General features: G+C 41.6%; 1 protein-coding gene across 4 annotated transcripts in view; it reads left to right on the top strand.

The window, feature by feature from the left end:
* Nucleotides 1-23,533, top strand: part of LOC146575417 (thyroid hormone receptor alpha) — a 116,506-nt gene that overhangs the window by 59,796 nt on the left and 33,177 nt on the right. For 2 of the 4 annotated variants that reach the window (XM_085270121.1, XM_085270120.1), the window contains exons 4-5: nt 339-595; nt 10,062-10,275. In XM_085270121.1, coding sequence (XP_085126247.1) covers nt 10,220-10,275 — 56 coding nt within the window. In that variant the 5' untranslated portion in view covers nt 339-595; nt 10,062-10,219. The remainder of the gene's footprint in view (nt 1-338; nt 596-10,061; nt 10,276-23,533) is intronic. The other 2 variants (XM_085270122.1, XM_085270123.1) reach the window with 1 other exon arrangement.

Genomic DNA, 23,533 nt, shown 5'->3' with positions numbered 1-23,533 from the left:
TAAAGAGATTCTTCCCTGTCGTTACCTGCTGACTCTTCTTGGATACCTCTAACTTGTTTAGTGTATTTAAATATACATCTGATCCACATGTCCATAAACACAATTTTTAGTGTGCACATTAGTTTTGGTTTCACTTATACCTACAAAGCTAACGACGTTTTGATGCGAGCCACAGGTTGCCGACCTCTGGCCTAGTTAGACTGACAGCTGAGTGTAAGCATGTATACGTCTGTAGTCAATGCACAAAACATTCATCGTAACGTGGTCGACCAGGTTTGACAGGGGTTTTACACAAATGAGTCGCTAACTGAAACTTCTTTCGTTTTATGTCTGTGAAGGTTCTCAGTCATCCAGGTCATCGTAGTCAAAGGAGCTTGCAAAGAAAAGCGTCTGGACTTCTTTAAGTTGCTTGAAGACGTTTCACCTCTCATCCGAGAAGCTTCTTCAGTTCTAAGGTCAAATGGTGGAGAGTCCCAGATATAAACCTAGTGGGAGTTTCCCCCCACAGAGGGACAAAAGGACCCCCTGATGATCCTCTAATCGCCTGAGCCAAGGTGGGAAACTGGGAGTGGGACCCAATCAGCCAGAGTTTCGGGTGAGTTCATTGTGAAACCTGGCCCCACCTTATCATGCGAATTCCTGAGGTCAGATGGCCCAGGAACTCAAAACTGGATTATAGATGGCAGAGAGTTGGCCATTCCTGGGCATTCCTCACTGCACTCTACAGCATCTTGACTTCTTTCGTTTTAGTAACAACAATGCAATTCAAATAATATTAATGAATAAGAATTATTTTTAAAAGACACATTCAATGAGCATCATAAGAAATACTTTTTTCTTTTTAACTGTAAAAATAGTATGTGTTTATATTAGATTTATTATATTTGACTAATTGTTAGGACAAACATCTAACCAGTGATCACAAACATCTCAGTGTAGTTAGGCATGTAAACATGGTCAGGATGATCTGCTGAAGTTCAAACTGAGCATCAAATGAGAGATTTAAGTGACTTTGAATGTGTCATGGTTGTTGGTGTCAGACGAGCCGGTCTGACCTGAGGTCTGTAATAGTCAACGAGCAGCAGTTCTCTGGGTGATAACACCCTATAGATCCGAGGGCAGAATGGCTAATCCGCTATGTCGATATGAATGTTTACAGTAACTTAAATTACCATTCATTACATCCACAGTATACAGAGGAGACTCTTTGAATGTACAGCACGTCAAACCTTAAAGTAGACGAGCTACAGCAGCAGAAGACCACACTGGGGTCCACTCCCTTCAGCTAAGAACGGGAGACTGAAGCTGCAATTCACATAAGGTCATGAAAGTGAAATGATGGAAAGATTGTAAAAATGTTGACTGCTATAACAAGTCTCAATTTTTCTATGACATTGAGACGGTAGAGTTAGAAGTCACAGCATGAATCTATGCAGCCTTGTATCAGTGGTCCGGACTGATGGTTGTGTAATGGTGTTAGCACACTTTGGGTCCTTTAGTACCAACAATAGTGAGTCTACCTGAGTATTGTTGCTGACCCTTCATGAGGACAATGTGTCCATTTTCTAACGCACCGTGTCCCAAAACTGAAACAGTGTCAAACTGGTTCTTAATGAATGACGTGTTTACAGTTCTCAGATGCCTCCCAACCAACGCCTTTTGTTACAGCAAGCCTCCGGAAGTGACATTAGGTTATGCATACATTAAAATAGGCTTTTTGCAACATCATTTTGCACATTTAGATAAATATAAAATGTGAATATACAAAAAATTATTAATAACATTAATCATTAACATCTGTCATGGTGGAACATCTGTCTTCTGCTGCAGGTATTTTGCATCAAAGCACAGGGCGAGCGTCGGAGAACGCTGGTGTGCTCACATTTCTTCACTGCCGCCACCACCACAAGCTCGTTAAAAGCTCGAACACACAGAATCACTCATGTGCAAGCAAAGTCACACACATACACAAACGTACATGTTCACAAAAACACAAAACTGTCAAAACTCTTTGATTTTTTTTTCCCTCCTTCTAATGTGAGGAAGCCTTCCAGACTACATGTCTGATTTTATGGCTTTAAGTTAAATGCATATTTGCCATTACTGTAACTGATGGTTATTTCTCTGCACTTAACAAAATGTTTTCTTTAAAAAGCGATTTTAATGTGACGTAAATGAAGTTGAAATCACGTCTGCCAGTTGGAAATGCTGGAATTTGAATAGTATGTTTGTGTTAAATCATTTTAAAGATATCGTGTCCATATATTTTATAAAGTATCTGTGTTGTAGATGAATTTCTAAGCGCTTGGCTAAAAATTTTTTTTTTTAATCTTATCAATAACAATGATCAGACGAGGCAAAGCAGGGTGAAATTCTCTCTGTGCAGGTCACCAGTTTGTATGGATTTATACATGAAGAGAAGATGTTGATCTAGTCCTACATGATAAAAAATGCAATAATTCATAAGAGCTTACAGTGAAATCATGACACAACATAAACGTTTACTGTTGTTGTTGCTTTGATTCACTGAACCGATAAATAATTTATAACATGCAGATGATGCTTTGCAAATGTTTTTTGTCTGTAAATGTAATTAATGTTTCATTGCTCCATTCCACTCTCTGGAGATATTACAGCTTTAAAAGTCTTTGAATTCTCCTGGGGACTAAAGTGTGTGTGTGTGTGTGTGTGTGTGTGTGTGTGTGTGTGTGTGTGTGTGTGTGTGTGTGTGTGTGTGTGTGGTTACAGTATTTGGACTGTTGGGTCAAAAGGACATCGCATCTATAGATTTCTCACACTCTGATGCCACCTAGTGTCATATTTGAAGAAGTGAAGGTACTCAGGCAGCAATATTCAAATCTGTTCACATAGAATCACTGAGACGGACAGATGCCGACATGTTCATGTAAATATTTAGGAATGTTAGTGATATTTCATCATGATGATGAAGACATGTATATAACCAGTTACTTAGTATGGAACCGGTTTTGAAATTAAGCAGAAACTAAAAAGAGACCAAATCTCAAAATGTCTGTGAAGGTTCTCAGTCATCCAGGTCATCGTAGTCAAAGGAGCTTGCAAAGAAAAGCGTCTGGACTTCTTTAATTTTCTTTAGAGTGTTGGGCCCGCTGAGCCTTGTCCACAAACTTGTAAACCTCTTCTAAGATTGGAGAGGGTAGAAGGGTTTCCAGCCAGAGTCTGGCTGATCTTGATCTGGAGGGCATCCATAGTGAAATGGACCTGTCTTATCCTTTCACTTCAAAGGTGATTTTGTCCTCTCTGTAGAATCAAGTCTGCTCTGTATCCCCTGACAGTGGATCCAAGGCGCAGGCTCTTAGGAACAACTCTGCTTTGTCCCCAGCTGGCTGGGGTCTTCACTAAGATCTTCAACACTTCACTGTCCCAGTCCTGCATCCCGCCGTGCCTAAAGTCAGCCACAATTGTCCCACTGCCAAAGCGTACTAACATTAGCAGCCTCAACGACTACCGACCAGTTGCTCTAACACCTGTTATAATGAAGTGCTTTGAGAAACTGGTCCGACGTCACATCATGTCCTGCCTGCCACCCACACTCGACCCGCTCCAGTTTGCATACAGAGCTAACAGATCAACTGAAGATGCCATTGCTACAACGCTCCACACCACCATCTCTCACCTGGAAGTGCAGGGCCGTTACGCCAGGCTGCTCTTTGTTGACTTTAGCTCTGCTTTCAATACGATACTCCCGGACAGACTAATAGATAAACTGCTGGAAATTGGACTTCCTTCCACCACCTGCCGCTGGATCAGAGACTTCCTCTCAGACCGTGTACAGAGAGTTAGAGTGGGGCCTCATCTTTCCTCAGCCCTCAGCCTCAACACCGGCTCTCCACAAGGCTGTGTACTGAGTCCCCTACTGTACACTCTGTACACACATGACTGTGTTAGTTCCCACCCAGACAACACAGTCATCAAGTTTGCAGATGATACCACTGTGGTGGGGCTCATCTCAGGGGGAGATGAGACTGCATACAGAGCTGAAGTTCAGAGGCTGTCAGATTGGTGTGCAGACAACAACCTGGACCTCAATACCACCAAAACAAAAGAACTGGTAGTTGACTTCAGAAGGAGGAAGTCCGAGCTGCAGCCTGTCAGCATCAACGGGGAGTGCGTGGAAAGGGTCTCCAGTTTCAAGTTTCTGGGTGTGCACATAGACACAGACCTCCAATGGAGCTCTAACACCTCTGCGGTCTTAAAGAAGGCCCAACAGCGTCTCCACTTTCTGAGAATCCTCAGAAAAATGGACCTGAAGGAGGAGCTGCTGACCGTCTTCTACCGCTGCTCCATTGAAAGTGTGCTGACATATTGCATCGGTGTGTGGTTCTCCAGCTGCACCACAGCACACAGAAAGGCACTCCAGAGGGTCATCAACATGGCCCAAAAAATCATTGGACATCCTCTTCCCTCCCTGAAGGACCTGTACAGCACTCGCTGTCTCAAGAGGGCACGCAGCATCCTACGGGACTGCACACACCCAGGACACCGGGTGTTTAAGCTGCTGCCGTCTGGCAGGAGGTTCAGGCTGCTGAGGTCCCGAACAAATAGACTCAAGGACAGCTTTTACAACAGGGCAATAGCCCTGATCAATGTAAATAGCTGACCTGACTGGATACCTCCCTGGACTTTTTAGGGGGAGGTAACAATGTTTAAAACGATAACAATAATATTTATATTTATAACAAGGTGCAATAATAATTAATGTGCAATAATAACAGTGTGCAATACACATACACTTATTCTTCTTTTTTATACTAAGTTAATATACTGTGTTGTGTTGTTTGTTACGTTGTGATGTGTCATATCGTGTCGTGTTGTGTTATATGTAGTGCCGACGTAGGACAGTTTTTCCAATTTCATTGTACTACTGTACTATGTATGACTGTGCAATGACAATAAAGAGTTATCTTATCTTATCTTATCTTAGGTTGAAACGGAGATAGACGCTAGTTTCCTTGATTCCCTTTCATACTCCCGCACCAGTTGAAGGGTGTTCCTCCCAAAATGTACGGCAGTATGTCTGTGAAGGTTCTCAGTCATCCAGGTCATCGTAGTCAAAGGAGCTTGCAAAGAAAAGAAGTCCAGACGCTTTTCTTTGCAAGCTCCTTTGACTACCAAATCTCAAAGTTTTACTGCTTATATTGATTCCAATAATGAAAAGCTGCAGATCAGGTAATAATCTCTTCTGTTCCTGTTATATTTGTGCCCTCACAGAAATGACCCCCCCCCCCCCAGTGGTTGCTCAGCAGTTGTGAATTGGTTTCTAGGCCTGTGTGATGGACAAATCAGTGAAGTTAAATAATTTTGATGGTGCTTTTATATGACGCACTGATCTACAGTGGACTATTTTCTCTTTATTGCAAGTTTTGCTCTTGGATTGTTGTTCGATTGATCAGAGACTTTTGAAGAAACGAGTCTGAGCAAACTGTTACCTTCTGATATTAATCTGGAGTAGAAAAAATAAATTCTTTAGTGAATTCTTAAACAGATTCTAATCATGACAATAACTGTTCTTGAAGTCAGTCTAAGGAGCTTGGAAAGAAAAGCGAATGGAAAGTTTCATGAAGACGTTCACCTCTCATCCAAGAAGCTTCAGAAGGTCTTCAGGAAGCTTCCAGCCCTTCTTCTTTCCAGCCTGCTGAGATTACCATGAGCTGGCTGACTGAGAACCTTCACAGACGATCTCTGTGTTATTTTCCAATTAAAAAGAGGGAAAATTGTCGCTCATTTCTTTTTAATGCAGTTCTATTAAGGTTTGTTTACAATCTTATCAAAATCCATATAACCCCTGTGTCATTAAAACGTGATTGTTTAGCATTTTAAGGGTCTGAGCTCTAACACTGTGATGAATTTAGGCATCAATTCATGAGTGTGTATTCAGACCTCTCGGTTTTCTTCACATCTAACTCAATCTTTAAAGTCACACTTCAGAAGTTCTCATTAGACTTGCTGCATGTGACAACACAGAGTCTGTGCCGGACGCAGGTCAGCTCAGGTTACACAACCAGAACAGCAGTCCTGCAGTGACTCTGGTGCCCTCATCTGGCCCTTCTGCTCCCCACACAGTAATACTGTAAGCATGCACTGACAGATGGTGGGCTGTGAGGGGTTTGTGGTTGTAGTCATACATAGTTACGTGTGTCTGTATAATCAGCTGGATTAAAGGTGTATTCTAGTTTTTATAGTTGAGTTCAAAAGCCTCAGTGAGCGGCCAGCTTTGAAAGGAACAGTCACTGTCCAAAAGGATCATGACTGTAGCACCAAACTATTAGCAGACGGTAATATTTTAATCCCTGGCAAGTGTCCACAGTGTTGACATACTAATCCGTGCTGAACCCTGCAGCTGCTGAAACATGACTCAGTTAATAATGAATAAAACTGAGAGGGCATTGTTTTTGTGAGACTTTGGAAGAACATGGCTCATGCAGTACAGTCCTGTAAACACAAAGGGAGTGTAAAGACAGGAGTGGAGCAGCGGTCCCAGGAGCCTGGTTCCTGATGGTTCCTGATGGTTCCTGATCACATGGTGCACGACTGAGTTTGTCAAAAAGGAAAGTTTGAAGTCTTAAGTTTCCTGAATCGAGTCGGTTCGACAGCTGAAGGCTCTGCTTCCTGTTCTTCACTTGGATGCTTTCAGTACACATTACAATGCACCGGCTCCAACTTTAGCATCATCTTAGAAAATGCAGGGTTGTCCATAGACATCAATAGAAGTGCTCACGGCATCATCAGACATCATGAGACCAAAACGTTATGAAAGGCTCCGTTGTAGTTTGTTTGTTTTTTCAAATGCACGATAAAACATTTTGCTCGTCCCCTCACACCTTTCTCATTTTAGCAACAAAAACGTAGAAATGAGTTGTACAGACCTGACCTTGTGAACCTGAACTGCAGACTAATTGAGAGCCTGATGATGCTGTGAACTGTGAATCTGTGAAAGTTGTCGAGGATTTTAGTCGACATGTCAAATCTGAGGTTGCTGTGGTTGATTTGACTTGAAGGTGAGATGGCTGTGATTTCTTCACAGCTCTTTGGTGTTGTGAAATCTGGTGAGATCCTGATTATTTTAACAGTTTTCATCTATGAATGTTGAAGTATGCTGCTGTGTCCTCCTCTGGTCTTACCTGCATTTAGGGAGAGATCATTTTGCTGACACCACTCCTGCCACTGCTCTTGTGTTTTCTATCACCTCGCCGTCAGCGATCAGCACAATGATGTAGTGTCATCTGCTGAGTGTATAAAGGGAAGTCTGGTCTGGGAAGTCACCCAGTCATATGTGAAGAGGGCGTATAGCATCGGATTCAACACTTATGCCTGGGGGAATCCACATGCTCACAGTTGCTCACTTATGCTTAACTGGTTTCAGACTCTGATATGGGAGTATGTGATGGATCCACTTATCCAGTTCAGGGTCGTTTGGGGCTGGGTACGCCCTGGACAGCGTGCCAGTCTGTCACAGAGCTCACAAAGAGACCTATTCATTCATGCTCGCAGTGATTCACACATGGCAAAATTTAGACTCTCCAGCAAACCTAACATATATATCTTTGGGCTGTGGGGGCAGCCGAGGTGCCCAGAGAGACCCCACACAGACCAGACTGGCCCCGGCCGGCCGAGGGATTTGAACCCTGGACCAGTGTTGCTGTAAAGCAAGTTACATGTATGAAATGGCTGTTAGGTTTCTGCAAACCAACCATATTTGAGAATATTACCAAGTTTGTGTTTACAACATTGAATTGCTGCATTGCTGCTGAAATAACAGTTGTTGATATTTGATGTGTTCAGAGCATGAAAGCCTTTCTTATCCTGCCTGAGATCCACAAACTGTAAATCTGTATTATCCAGATCTGTCTTTTAGGTGTGAGGATTTTAACAAGCTATAACAAGGATCGCACACTTTATGGTGTACATAAGAAGTCTGATAAAAAGTGTAAAAACTGCAGACAAGTAGAGAAAGTTTCGTTTGCTGCTCTTGCTCAACAGGGTTTAAATGTAGCTGTGTGAGGGGGCAATTTAGCCTTCGGTCCTTTCAGAGGACTTGTAAGTAGCTTGTAGTAAATTAGATTTGGCTGGAGTCGGTTTCCTCTAATAGAAGCAGGATTTCTGCCGTTAACATAGTAGTGAGAACACAGATGTTGTTTTTATAAGAGCAAACAATCCCTGAAGTCTGAAGTCTGCCTCAGAACGTTTTCAGATTAGGCCGCAGTAATCTGCACCCTCCCCAAGTACCACTGCCCCTCCCTCCTAGCTCCCCCGTTGGCCAGTGGTCCCATTACATCATTGTTCTGGAACCAAGTACCCTTTACATCATCATTCACTCGACTCTTGCGCCCATGCTACGACGTACGCCAAAACCAGTGATGCAGTACCTGCGGCTGCCTTCACAGTCGAGTCCTGCCTCGACTGTGAAGGCGGCAACAGTGAGGACGCATTCGTAACTGTCCTGAAACCTCGTTTTGTCACACGAGTCGATGCAGGTGTGGAGGTCTGCAAAGTTTTCACCAGTGTTCTGTTTTGTTTTTTTTTATTTTTTTTATACACATCCTGGAATTTGAGTTACAAAAAACAGACGTGACAGGAGTCAAGAGAAGCCATCATGAAACCACCCCTGAAAATGTGACGAAGCAATTAAAGCACAAACTGGGTCGGAGGGCCTGATCAATAAAGTCAAACGTTACATCGGAAGCCTGTTCACGGGAAGATTATTGTTGTTACATAATAATAATAATCATAATAATACTATGGGAAAAAGAATTCTTATTATAAGTATTTTTGTGCGGCGTAGAGGTTAGCAGTGTCGCCTCACCGCAGCGAGTGTCTGGGTTTGAATCCACAGGCCGGGCCTTTCTGCGTGGAGCTGCAGTTTGCATGTGACTGCCCGAGTTCTCTCGGGATACTTTCCTCCCACAGTCTCGCATGCTTGTGTGTGTGTCCTGCCAAAAATCACATTTTATCCTCATTTCTTCTCAGACTTGTTGCCACTTGTTCTGCACATATTCAACTCTGTATATTTTATATATTTTATTATTATTATTATTTTTTTTTTTTTTTTTTTTTTTACTATTTAATTTGTAAAAATGTGTATACACACACACACACACACACACACACACACACACACACACACACACACACACACACACAGGAAAATATTTAGTATACACATCCAGAAATGCATATACTATTATATATTGTACATATATTTATTAGTTTCAGGTTGGCCATTCTTGTATTTTGCTCGTTTGTGTTGTTGTGTTTGCACATCTCTGTTGCTTGTGGGGCTCGCACACAAGAATTTCACTCGCATGTGCTGTGCCAGTGTGCCTGCACATGTGATGTGACAATAAAAGTGATTTGATTTGATTTGATTTTGACTTTCCTGATTCAAGGGGTAAAAATGTGTAAATCTAACACAACGCTTTGTGGGAATCTGTGTGAAAATTGCAAATCGGATTCAAATCTATCGCTGTCTGCATACACAAGCTGGCATTAAATGTGGGCACACGGCAAGCTTGCGTTCATATGGGAATATAAGCATGATACAAAGGTTTGAGCCACTCGTCTTAGACGTGCTGTGCTCATCGGCTCAGACTGATTACAGCTTGCTGCCTCTGTCTATGTTTATTAATGTAGATGTCAGTTATTTGCAGACCTTCAGCAGCCGGGCCAACCTGTGCGATCTGCTGCAGTCACAGTTAATTATTTTGATTTGAATTACTTTGGATTATAGATAGAATTAGCTAAGCGCTACAGACATTAATACTACAGCTACCTTAAATAACTGTGACTTTGATATTGAAAAAATAATACATTTTTTAATCCAGCCTTTCATTCACATGATTGGATGAACATCCAGCGCTGAAAACAAATGAAAAAATGTGGTTTGGAAACAAAAGAAGAACCTGAAATATCACAATCGCATCTGTCATTATGTAACGCTGTGAATTAAAAATGTAGTGAAATATTTTATGATCCACATCATGTGACTGCCTGTTTCTCACTGCATCGTTTCTCTGCCCTTCCAGCTTTCTGCTCCGCCCACTGCGCTCCTCCCAGCCAACCGCTGCCTACAGTCTGGGATGGTTAGCTACTGAGCGGGCTGCCAGTGAACGCTGAGCAGGCTGGCGAGCTCAGCGTCTGCCTCGCTGTCCTGTGATTGGCTGCTGGATGGGACTGAGGCCGAATGGAGCCAATGTCCAACAAGCAGGATAGCAACTCGTCTGAGGGAGATGAGAAAGGGTGAGACAGAGGGGTGGTGTGTGTGGTAAACAAAATGTGATGGAGTGTACATCTGCCTTTGGGGGTGTGTGTGTGTGTGTGTGTGTGTGTGTGTGTGTGTGTCCATTTTTGATGTAAACATGAAAGGAAAGCTAAGATTAATGGTGTGGCAGGGACAACAGATGAAAGCAGAGCTGTAGGCATGGATGATTAATGAAAGATTAAGAGCTGCAGCAACACACTTTTTTTTTTAGCTACCAGTTCAAATAATTTGAGGTAAGAAGTGAAAAATAGAAGCTGAACAAATGATTCAGACAGGCTGTTGTCTCAGCAGGTAAAGAGAAGGAATGCCATGAATTTAGCAGAATTTTAGGAGCAGTAAAAGGGACGGCTGAGCACTGTCACGCTGCCTGCTGTACTCGCTGTTCCTCCTGCACGTGCAGCTACACACACACACACACACACACACACACACACACACACACACACACACACGCTTTTACCGCTTCACGAGATAAATTCACAGAGACTCACTTCAGGCCTGATGAAGAAGAAACTAAAGACAGCAAACTGAAGCCACTGCTGTGTGGCGAGGATGTTGGAGTACAGAGACCCAAAGAGTGTATTAATTAAATAAAACTAAACTAAATTAACAAAAGTTTAACAAAACGACGGTGAGGAGGAGCTGCAGCTGAACCGTTAGAAGGGCCAAAGTTTGTAAACAAACGAAATAAACATGGACCAACAAGAATCCATAGCTTGTCCCACACGTCCCTCTTTGATGCTACAGTCATGTAACTGTTTATAAATAAGTGATTATTATGTCTCAGTTCTTTTCTTCATAGTGCTTTCATTGTGAAGCATTTTGCCATATGTAGCAACAGTCACATGGAGTTTCTTTCCCTCTGGGCTTTATTAGTCACACCCACTGGTTTTATTTGTCTCCACTGGTTTTATTTGTAGAGATTGTGGAAATTGCAAGAAAGTTGAAAAAGTAAATTTATTGAGATTTGCTTTATGTCGGCACATATAGAAATCAATATTATAGATATGATCACCAGCAAATTTAGCAGAACACTATTATCGCGCGTTCCTCCAACAAGCTGCACTGCATCCCCTTCTTTTCTTTTAGCTGCCAAATATATTTTCTTTTAATGAGAAGCTTTTCTTGTGAAGCTGCTGTCAAATATAGTTTAAGCCTGTCAGTGAAACACATGTTCCAAATCAGACACGTCCATTATCACATCCAAACTCCAAATTGGTAAACTTGTATTTTTATTGCACATAAAGCAAAATCTTTATTTTTTTTAATAATGAGACATGAGCTGACTAAACCATCTTGTTTGGGGGCTTTAATAGAAACGATATTGTAGTCAGTCAGTGTATACATCGTTACAGCTTCCAACAAACTGCATTCTGATAGTTAAAATAAATCCATAATACATTACAGCAGGCGCTGGTTTGTGGAAGCCGCCATGTTGCCCGGTCATTTGAATACAAGCTGAACTGATTGTCCTTAATCATGTTTTATGTGTGTGGCTAAAGAGCAGAATCAGTAAACAGAGGCAGAGAAGAGGACTTAAAGGCATTCACGTGTCGAGGAGGCGAATAATTTGTGCACCATCAGACTCAAGATGTGAAGGGTCATAACCGGTGTTGGGCAAGTTACTTTGAAAAGGTAGTTAATTATAGTTACTTCTTGAAAGAAGTTACTGAGTTACGAGATTCTAAAAGTAATTAATTACTAGGAAAAGTAACCATTTAAAGCGTTACTTTAAAGAATCTCTCTCTCGCCGTCACTCCTGAAACTTGCCCCTCTTCCTAAACAACTAAATGTCAGGATGTTTTTGTTTTGTTTCTTTTTTGCTCATAAGCAGAGAGTGCTTGTTAGCGTTGTCCTTCGATGTTAAACGTGACGAAACTATTGAGGAAAAACAGACGTGTATATTGTTTATCATGACTCTGGTTTTACGTGGCCGATCAACACAATTAAAACACTGGTATATATCACCTTGTTGCTTTGTCATCTTAAAGTGGTCATGTGATTGTTTAACCCCTGAGCTCCAGGTGTTGTACCAAAAAGTGATCATCTGTCAGAAAGTGATTGCCGTCTGCGCGCAGCTGCTTAAAGCTGCAGCGCCCAGATTACTTACAGCTACTTCCGTGCAGCTGATATAAGCTGCGGTAAGCTGAACACAGCTTCAACCGTCTGTTTGTTAAAAAATAGTAATGCGACCGCATTTTCTTGTTAGTAACGGCCTTGTAACGATAGGAATAATAATTAGATTACTCGTTACTGAAAAAAGTAACGCCATTATTCCCATCACTCGTCATAACTACTATGTTTTATCATCCAGCAGTAACCGGCATCTGGATAAAATGTCAGCCTCTTCCTGAGCAAAGTCAGGGCTCTAATGCACAGAAATGTGCATAAACATCCTTATTTATTTCTTATATTGTACTTAATGTCAACAGATTAGACATGCGATCCTTCTGGACAGCTGACCACAAGCCAGAGTTGTTTGTCCTACAGCGGACGATCCATAGCTGAATGCAAATTAAGAGTGTGAGCTGATCTCCACCATTCAATCATACAATCATTCTGTTGCTGCTATTTGCTATTTATTATGTTTCTTTGTCTTTCTTTCGTGCAACATTTTGTTCTGTGCAATATTTCGGCAGATGTGCAATTTCCATCCCTCAACATATCCTTAACGACCACAGCCATTCTGCCCTTATTTATTATTTATTATATTTCATTATGATGCCTGGAACACACCCCATGCTTCCTGTAACCCAACATCGTGTATATACTGTACATAGTGTTCTTACTTTTCTTACTTGTATATTATTTTCTTTACTTTTGCATCTTTGTGGTCTTGCTACCTAATTTCATTGTGCAAGCAACAGTACGATGTCTAAGTCTAAATCCATAGCTATGACTTTCCACATGAACCAGGAGATGGTGAAAACAGAACTCAGCTGACTGCACTGTGTGATCTGCTGATATCTAGATTTTACACACTGTTCCTTTAAATGTCAGGGCGTGGCTCGTTTGATAAATGCAACCTTTTTGCACCCGTGTATGTTACTCGGACCACATCACACACTCTTTAATGTGAAACACTGACTATACCTTAAAGTCACATATAGATTGTTGGATTCAGCACGGCCACATGTTTCCAGCAGAGCCTGTTTGGTGCTTCTGGGGCAATCAGAAGCACAGTGTATGTTTACAGCGGTCCCTCGTTTATTGCGGTTACGTTCCAAAAATAACTCGCGACAGGTGAAATCCGTGAAGTAGCCAGCTTTTTATTTATTTTTTTACAATTATTATCGATGTTTTACGGCTGTAAAACTCCTCACTACACACTTTATACACTTTCCAGAGACAGGCGTGAACATTTTCACACTTTTCTCTCTTGTTGAAACTCTCAAATTTCAAACCTTCGTAGAAAAAGAAGTCCAGTATTATAGAATGAAACCAAAGATCAAACCTTGTTTTCAGGTCCAGAACATCGTAATAGAGCAGCTGTGAGAGAATTCAACATTAATGAATCAATGGTACAGAAGTAGAGGAAGCAAGAAGAACGAGTTGAGTAAAGTTTGACTTATCTGACTGTTTTGTTTTGCTTAATTATAATCTGAAAAATATGGTAATTGCTACCTTCCTTTAGTCCAACTTTTTGTGCGATGGCATCTTCCCCTCCCTTTTGGGTGCTACCGCAGGTGCCTTTGACGGTGCAAAACATTTCATCGACATTGTTGTGTTTGTTGGGGAGAAAACAAACGATATGACCAAAATCTCATATCCCGATAAAAGACATTTATCGTAAATTCTGTAAATTCTGTGAATCTCAGGCAGCTCGACTTGCGTGAAGTGTTTTCATCTGGGCGTCGTGTACCTGGAGTCCAGTGTTTTCCCCGCAGCATGAAGTATTTATTACGTGCTGCGGGGAAAAGCCTGTTCTAAGGTTTCTTTTTTTTAGCACCTGACGGCTCTTTTCAGCTTCTCATCTGTAAACACTCTGCATACAATTACACATGATTCAGGTTATTTTGAAAAATCTCAAAAGAATCTTCAGCTTTATTGTGAAAGGTCTATGTGCATAATAAGCAAGCAAACCGTCGTTGTTGCTAACAACAACGCATAAAAGCAGTCGCTGGTCCGTCCGCAGTGTGGTTATATTAAATATAAGAGAAAGAACAGAGTACTTTGAGAAATGAATTCTATAGTGACCATCAAAACGATGAAAAACATATTGCCGTAAACAGTTTATCTTGCGACACCATGAAATAAACGATAGTGTAAAATGAAACGATAGACGTTTTCATATCGTCATCGGATATATATCGATATATCGAACAGCCCTGGTACAGCACTTCAGAGTCACACTGCTAGCCATCGAAGATTTATGTAAATTTGACCAGCTGAACGCATTCTGTACTGACCGGAGACACGGAGGAGATTGATTGACAATGGTCTACAGCCAATCAGGACGCAGAACACAATGCGCTGTTTTTATTTATTTTTTTTAATTGCACACAAAATAAATCTGCGAAACAGCGAGGCCACGAAAGGTGAACCACGTTACAGCGAGGGACCACTGTACATTCATTACACATTCACATGTTTGAAATTGTAATCATGTATTTGGAGTGCTACCTATATTTCCTCAGACACATAGAAGAACATCCAGACAACAGTGTCACAGCATTTCCTCTTGCACAGAGCACAGCAGAGAGCCGTCCATTAAGCAGAAGGAAAAAGGCCTCAAAACAGAGCTGCTGTGAGTCTCTGGTTATCCCAGTCACATGAGCAGAAATGTTGCTGGGACAAATCAGAGTTATTAAAGAGTAGGGGTTTATAAATTCTAAGAAATGCATTTATCGTTGAGGTGAACAGATGTCATATGCACAGTTAAGCAGGTTACCTCCTCTAACAGGAAAAAATATCAGCCGGATATCAAACAGAGCTGCCAGCTCTTTACACCATGGACTCACCCAGACCACCACCAAAGACGACACAGGTGTGATTTTGTATATAAATAAAGACAACTGTCATAAACAGCATAAAGATGGTCAGAAATTAACACACAGGTCTCCAAAAAACCCAAAACAAACCTGCTTATTGCCATGCAGAGCTCCTCGCCACTCTGAGCCAGAAAAAAACCCCGATTAACTTTCAAAAGTTGCACGTGCCATGTACCTACCCAGCTGTATGAATAATGTATGCATGTTGGCGTGTGTGTGTGTGTGTTTACATGCATGCCTCGTACGAGCGCACGTGTGTGCGTCTGTGTGGGGATAAGCGCAGTGAAGAGAGCTGGATTAGGAGCAGTGAGGGCAGATGGAGCCGCAGAAAGCAGAGGACAGTTTGGGACGCCTCAGTATGCGACATCAACAGGGGATTGTCGCTTTGTGTTGTTTTTGCGCATGCGCACGTGTGATTCTCAGAGTATCATTGGGCACGCACGTGTTCCTGTGAGTGCTGCCTCATGCCCTGACCCCTCCCCTCTGTGCTGTCTGAGTCACGGCGTGTTCTTGATACAAGTGCGCACACACACACACACACACACACACACACACACACACACACACACACACACACACGGCTTCGCATAGCCTGGAGTCGGGGAGCTGAAATAGAATTTGGTGTGTGTGTGTGTACCAATTTGTTTGTGTGTATGTCTCAAAATTAACCGCAGTGCAAAGCCTTTGAATGTTTCAGCAGGCAGTTAGCTTTTATCAGAGCAATTCAATTAATGTCTGCAAAGCAGAATTGCAACTGAGTGATTGGATGTGTGTTTGAAGAAGTTTGCATGCAGAATTTTGTGTGATTACAAGAATTTCTGTGCTTTTCTTTTTACTTCTGTGCTTAGAATAACCTCGTATGTTTGTAATGCAGAACTGAGATCAGTGCTTTCATATCGCTCTCAGCTAGTTGGATGGGGGGGGGGTGGATTGGCATTTCATAGATACTGACTCCAATATCAGAAGTAAATTCTTTTAAACTCCTCGAGCCCACTTCAGTTCAGCTTTCATCATTTATGAGTAAAAGTTGAAAATAAGAATAGAAGGCAGTGATTTAAGATGTCCGGGATGCTGAGATATCGTAACACATGCAATATCCGTGCATATTGGAACAGGAATTGCAGTGAAGGCAGGTTCCAAATTTTTTGACCCTTTGCAGTCATTTCCCTGAAGTTTTTCACTTTAGTTTATTGTTGCCTATAAGTCAAAGTGGCAGTGGAGCCTTTGAATAGCTGAGACACGTGGAAGTCTTTGGAATGCAGAGATAATAAAATAGTTTTGTTTGGTCTTTTTTTCCACACACAACTCATCAGAAAACAATGTGGTAATTGAGAATTTGTAAGCAGAAAAAACTAATGGCAATGATGGCGGAAAAATTAGCTCCAGTGTATGAAATGAGTTGGTTGACACTGACTGGAGATGACTCAGTGTTACACTTCCCCCACTTGAAATGCCTTTGAAACGTCAGCACAAAGGATGAATGACTGCATTAAAACCATGCTTCGTTTAGAGGTGTTTAAAGGCTCAACCTTTGCCAGGTTTGCCACCTCCAAAGTCTCTGAGATTCAAAGACAGTTATATTTCAGAGTGGTACCTGCATCTGTTTTAAACAGTCTTTGGTGTATTAGACCCAGAGCAGGACATATTAAAACAGAGTGCATTAAATATTTTACCTGTACTGATACATCCCAAGAGTCTCATTGAGTCACTGGCAAAACATTTTTGTCCACCTGTGGTTCCCACCATGATGTTCCTGTTTGTGTAAAATGTAAAAAGGTGGATTTCTACATATGATATTTAATTGGTGTCAGTATTTTTGCTGTAGTTTATCATGGCTGAATGCAGGCACATCGTCACAACACACTGTTTTGAAGAGGATCATTTCTGCTGAGAGGAGCTCAGATCCTTCAGATTTTTCAGCTCCAAAGACATAGCACAGTTCTCTGGGTGCTATTGCTAGGAAAGAGCACTGATGGTGGCATTTGCTCTGTGCTCTTGCGATTGCTATTGGCAGTCAGACTTAAAGAACATTTCTGTGCAGCTTGTTTTGAACATGAAAGACTGCACTAGATTTAGCTTTTCTACTCTTTTATGTGTGTATCTTTTTAGTCAGTGGAATCTCTGGTTTCACATTTCTCCTTTAAAAAAATGCTCTTTTCCTGTTTTATTCATTGATGAGTATTTTTTTATCCTGACGTTTATATCAAACTGCATGGCTCTTTACAGCTTCCTTCATATTTTAGTAAAAGATTGAGCTTTTTGTAATTTTGTAGTGCATGTGCGCACAGCTGTTTAAAATAGTTGTTCTTACACTAAAATAAATGAGTTTAAAACAAGCAACAGAATCAACCATTGAATTCTGGGATAGATTGGGCCACGAAGGATACACCCGACCCATCCTTCAAATCTAGGGAGAAGGAGGACGCATTTGGAGGAGTCTTCAAACGTGGACAGCCTTCGTCGCTGTCATGTAATCGGCCTATCAATGTGGACACAGCTACGATACCGAAGATTGCTGCTTCTTCTTCTTCGGGGTTTAACGGCAGCTGGCATCCTTGTAGATGCATTTCTGCCATCTTCTGTTTCAGTCCGTTATTACACTCTTAAATCCTACTACCTATTCCTGTGTCTTTCTGGTTCTTACAAAGCTTCAAACAACTCGTCAACTATTAAATTAGTCGTCAACAATTTTGCTAGTAATCGTGACTAGTCATGGCAGCCCTACCTGTAATTTAATTTTAGCACGAAGGTTATCTATCATATGACATCCTGTGTCAAAATCAAGTATTAAAAGCTACTGTGCAGTTTGGTTTTTAGGTACTTGTGCTGTTTGTCATCTCTTTTGGCCTCACATGCCTGCAGCGTCACTGTGAAGAACAGAAGACAGATCAACAGCCTGTAGGGCAAACATAAAGAGAGATGTCGCAGCAGTGACACCCATATGACCTCCCTCTTAACATCAGTAAGACTTAGCAGGTGGTGCCGGATTACGAGCATTCCTATATTGACAGAGGCAGAAAGAGAAAATTAGCGCTTTGAAGTTCCAGGGTGTTAACAATACTTAGAACATGTTATAAGATCTGCACTCAGGAACTGAAGACACAGCTGTGAATTTGTTATCTGAGTCAGCTCAGCAAGCTTTACTCAGACCTTGAGCATTTCAGTCCACTCTACAACTGGAGAACATTCACTCGCTGTCTTCTACAACAGAGTCGCTTCTCTTAACCTACACGCTTCAGCATTTGTCTTTAGGGAACGTTCCACCAGAGCCGCAGAAGACAGTATTCAACTGTTGCCACAGGATTATTGGTCCACATCTTGAGTAGAGTGAAATTCACATGTTAAAAAAACAACAGAAAAAACAGTTGCATGCTGTTCTTTAAACATTGACCTTGAACTCTCAAGTCTTCACCATTTATATCAAATATACAGATTAAAGGAGAAACCACCATGAAAAGGTCTCAGTGACGGATTGGGCCACAGCTTTGGTATTGATTCTTCAGATCTCTGGGATACAGTTCCCCCAGGAGAGCTTAAATAAGCTATTTCCTTATGGATTGTTTTGAAGGTGATTGAGATTGACCAGTGCAATCTATTCAGATCAATCTGCTGCCCATCACCTACCTTCCTGTCTACTGTAGATTTAAATTGATAGATTCTGTAAAAATTTCCATAAACAACAACACAATATCTGACCGTTCCACTGCTGTTTATTGAAAAATCATGACTGTAAACACTTGGACATTGAAGTTCTGATAGTTGGTCCTATTTCTTTCAGAAACACATGCACCCTGGTGTTTCATTGTTGAGGTTCTTGAGGTTATTCTAAAAGGGGATGGTTTCGTCTACACCAAATCTGTCTATTATTACTCTGGCAAACAACCGTCTTTGTCTCTTCTATTTAGAGCACATTATTCCAGATGGCCTTGCCTTTGTTTTTCACATTCATCTGCTTTCGTTTTTCTTTTGGACAGCAAAGGATTTGTCCCAGTGTGCTTCCAGTGTTTTAGTTTTGCTGCCTCTTTTTTATTGTTGAAATGCTTTGATACCAACAGTTTTGAAGAGTTCCTCTGAGTTACTTGGATGGAATTTTGGATTTGATGGTATGTTTGGTATAAGAATAGTTTTATGGCAGGCGTATCTAGCGACAGCTTTGGCACTGTAATCTGCCAGGAGCAGCAGCTCCACCCAACCCAAGCCGTAGGTGTAGCCTTCTCTGTCAGTAAACTCTACATGTATAAAGTCTAATTTACATTATGGAGCCCTACTCTTAACTCACATAAATGTAATACTGTCTGTGAAGCTGGGTTTAAGAAATAAATGTTTAAACTTTAAGTTTTAAGAACATGTTTAACGCTTTCTTGTGCCAGTACAGAACATTACGTCACCGGTTGGTTGGCTGGTTGCGACTTATAGACTTACATTAGTTTACGTTAGCTAACTAGTGACAGAACTGATAACACTGTGAAAAGTAATTGACCAAAGTATGAGAAAACGAATTATGAGTCCAGTCCAGTTTATTGTTCAGATGAACACCAAGGTATCTGTAGCTGTCCACAGCCTCGATGTCCATCCTTGGATGTTCAGTGGTTGCAGTGGAGGATGCTTGTGCCTGCGGAAGTCTACCACCAACTCCTTTTACTAGTGTTGATCTGGAGGTAGTTCAGCTGGCACCACTCCACAAAGTCTAAGGTCAGATCTCTGTACTCCTTGTTGTGTCCATCAGTGATGAGGCCGACTATTGCAGAGTCGTCAGAGAACTTCTGCAGGAAGCACTGGGTGGAGTTGTGGGAGAAGTCTGCAGTGTAGATGGTGAAGAGGAACGCAGCTAGAACCGTTCCCTGTGGGGCCCCGTACTGCAGACGACCCTGTCCAACACACAGCCCTGAGTTCTCACATACTGTGGTCGATCGGTGAGGTAGTCCAGGATCCAGGTTGTGAGGTGATGGTCCACTCCAGAGTTCTCCAGCTTGTCCTTTAGAACCGAGGGAAGAATGGTGTTGAAGGCACTGGAGAAATCAAAGAACATGATTCTCACAGTGCTCCAGCGGTCTCCAGGTGAGCGAGGGAACGATGTAGGAGGTGAATGACGGCATCATCCGCTCCAATGCCAGGCTGGTAAGCAAACTGAAGTGGGTCCAACAATGAGCTCACCAGGTCCCGAAGCTGAGCCAGGACCAGCCGCTCCAGGGTCTTCATCAGGTGGGATGTCAGAGCCACCGGCCTGTAGCTGTTGAGGTCCTTGGAGCGTGAGGTCTTTGGCACTGGTACAACATAGGAGGTTTTTACAGAGCTGTGGGACTCTCCCCAGCCTCAGGCTCAGGTTGAAGAGGTGCTCCATCACCTCACACAGTTGGTCTGCGCAGGACCTGACGACCCTTGAGCTGATGCCATCATGATCATGGCTAAGCTGGAAACCTGGACCCTCCGTGACTACATGAAGTACCTTCTGAAGGTCTACTAGAAGGTGTGAATGGGGCATTATGGGCAATCCCTACTTGCTACCATCACGAAACCAACCAGCTGATCTACACCACAGCAGCAGTGATCACTGAGATGAGGCTACAAGCTGAACAGCAACAAGGAGAGTAGACTTTATATCTCAAGATTCAGTTATGCTTCCTTATTTTATACAAGTAAATATGTAGTCCTTAGTGTGGCAGTTTTCAGTCCTCTAGGAAATAATTAGGAAGGACACCAGCACTGCAACATGAGTACCCAGCACTGATAGTGACATAACACTGCCTCTATCTGTGTGTGTTTTTTGTGTAACCACCAGAGGAAAGCAACTGTATGACCCTTCCACAGTCACAGAGGTCAGACCTCTGCATCATTTTTTAATGCTGCAGAGACGATGACACTTACGGAACCATGAAGGCTTTTTAAAAAGTTATCAGTGTGGGCAGATGCATACTGTAGCAACACATTCCTGCGTCAGGCGGGTTACCTAGTGTGTCTAACAGCAGAGTCAGACATAAAACTGAACAACTGCTCTGTCAACAGTAAACTAAATGTACAAGTATCACCACAGTTTTCTATAAAAACCTTTTCAATGCTGTTTCCAGCTCTTCAAGTCAGCGACGCAGCTGACGGATAGCTGACGCTGTGGAATTTACCTTGAGGTGTTGCTAAAACTGTCAGTGGTTTGTTGGAGCCTAACAAAAAGGGTGACATTGTCAGTAAAAAGAAAGACGTTAGCAGAGGTGGGGAACTAAAGGAGAGGAATGACAGACAAAAAGACACGATGCAAGATAGACAGACATAAATGAAAATATTCTATTCAATAAAAGTTACATTTTATGCATCATTTGAATGCAGAATCATTGAAGAACTGTTTTTAAGAGAGAAAGAAAGATGAACAGTAAAGTGGGGAGCAAATATAACGCTACCTGAACTGAAGTGACTTTTGCAATTCTTAATGGACATTTCTTCCTCACCTTGTAAAGAAACGCATGGGAGTTTTTGCTGTTGTGTACATCAAGGACTTCTCTGTGTAGTACAGTGTACCCTCTGTGCCAGCACTGATGTCCTCGTATCCACTCTTGCCACTCTAGTTAAGCTAATAATAAATGTTTAATAGGTTAGTATTTTTTCCTCTCAAGCAAATCCATTTGATGCATAAATTGCATTAACTACTTAATTTCATTGGTAGTTTTGTGGCTCTGCAGCATTCCCTCCTTTCTGTTGGTGGTTATTTTATTAAAAAGAGCATGTATTATGTGTACCGCCTTGTTGTTTTTGGATGCTGTTTTATTGTTCAGGGTAACACAAAGTGCAGATTGTCTGGTGGGAATGGGTTAGTGATGATTGGATCTTCTTAAACTGAAAAAGAGGAATTAATTGCATTATTAGATTTTGCAAACTGAATAAGCAAATATTCTGTTTGCTCACCAGGAGGAAGAAGGTGATGTCCTTTCATTTCAGTGTGCCACATCAGGACTACAATTATGTTGCCGTTGTTTCTCCCTCTTTTTAACAAGTCTTAAGCTTCGTGAAACAGTTTGTTTTTTCACCTCATCAGCTGTCCTAAGGGCTAACATTTTTGGATATAACCCGTGTTGATTGGTGTATTTATTTTATCAGGATTTAGTTTTAACTCTCTTCCTAGCAAATGTCATAATTCTAAGACTTTTCTAAGAATTTCGTCATGAGGAGTTAATCTTAGTACAAGGACGCTTTGTGAATACAAGCCGTGGTTGTATTAGTCTGTTTAACAGTCCATCAGTCTATTTACAGCCACAGTCATTCAATGAAAAAACAAGATTTGGAGACTGCGGCATGACTGAGATTACTGCCAGCATTTACAAGGAACCTGACATTTTGTTGCCTGTTTTTAAAAAAACAAAAAACAAAAAGAGACCATACTGTAGTTACAGATGCATCTATAGGCTGCATGTGTGCAAGGCAAAAACACACATATGCTTGTTAGGCAACATACAAATAAAATACTAGAATTTCATTCATGCAAGTGAGAGAACATTTCCTCATGTTCTTTCTCAAATTTGCTCCAGAAACCAGCAACATGACAGACGTGATGGAAACGTGTAGTTCAGAGGAACTTCTTGTACCTAACGTACAGTATTCGAAAAGCTGGAAATTAGCTATAACACTAACTAAACTAGGGTATGCACCTGCTGTTTAGCAGTGTAAAATTCAACATTATAAAAACTCTATTAGCCAGTGCAGTTTTTGTCTCCATTGGCTTCATGTTTCAGGCCACAGGTTTCTGCTTGTCTCATACCCAGAATCACCGTTTACTTTATAGTAAATCAAGAAAACACAATTAGTTCCACTTGGAGTTGGACATCTCCCTCTTAATTTTAGTGATGTGGTTTTATAGATCTACAAGTCAGTCGACCGCTTTTACCCTGATCTCTCATACTTCTCTCCAACTATTGGGTGAATTGCCATGAAAATTTGGCATTTACATTCTCCGGAATAGTAAGTCTTATCACTTTGAGGTTGACATTTCCCTGACATTTTCCTTTGGTGAAACCAGCAAGCTTGAAATGTCTTGAAAAATAATAGCTTAAAGCAGACCATAATACATTTGATTGAAGACACACATGATCCCCTCAGGATAAATGTTATCACTCTGGTAGTCCCCGACTTCCCCGACTCCCCAACTTATCTGGACCTATCATTACTTCAGCATTCTCGTTTGCCAAACACTGATTTGTTTTGTTTAATGGTAATTACCTAGTTTTGCCACACTAAAATGTCAAAGCAAGCTGTTGTGCGCATT

Source organism: Mchenga conophoros, linkage group LG4 (genome assembly GCF_057382185.1).
Source record: "Mchenga conophoros isolate Kocher_MC1m ecotype Shallow Benthic linkage group LG4, M_conophoros_male_GT1.1, whole genome shotgun sequence".
Taxonomy (NCBI): Eukaryota; Metazoa; Chordata; class Actinopteri; order Cichliformes; family Cichlidae; genus Mchenga; species Mchenga conophoros.
The sequence above is the reverse complement of the archived record's forward strand: the minus strand, read 5'-3'. Positions and strand labels throughout refer to the sequence as shown.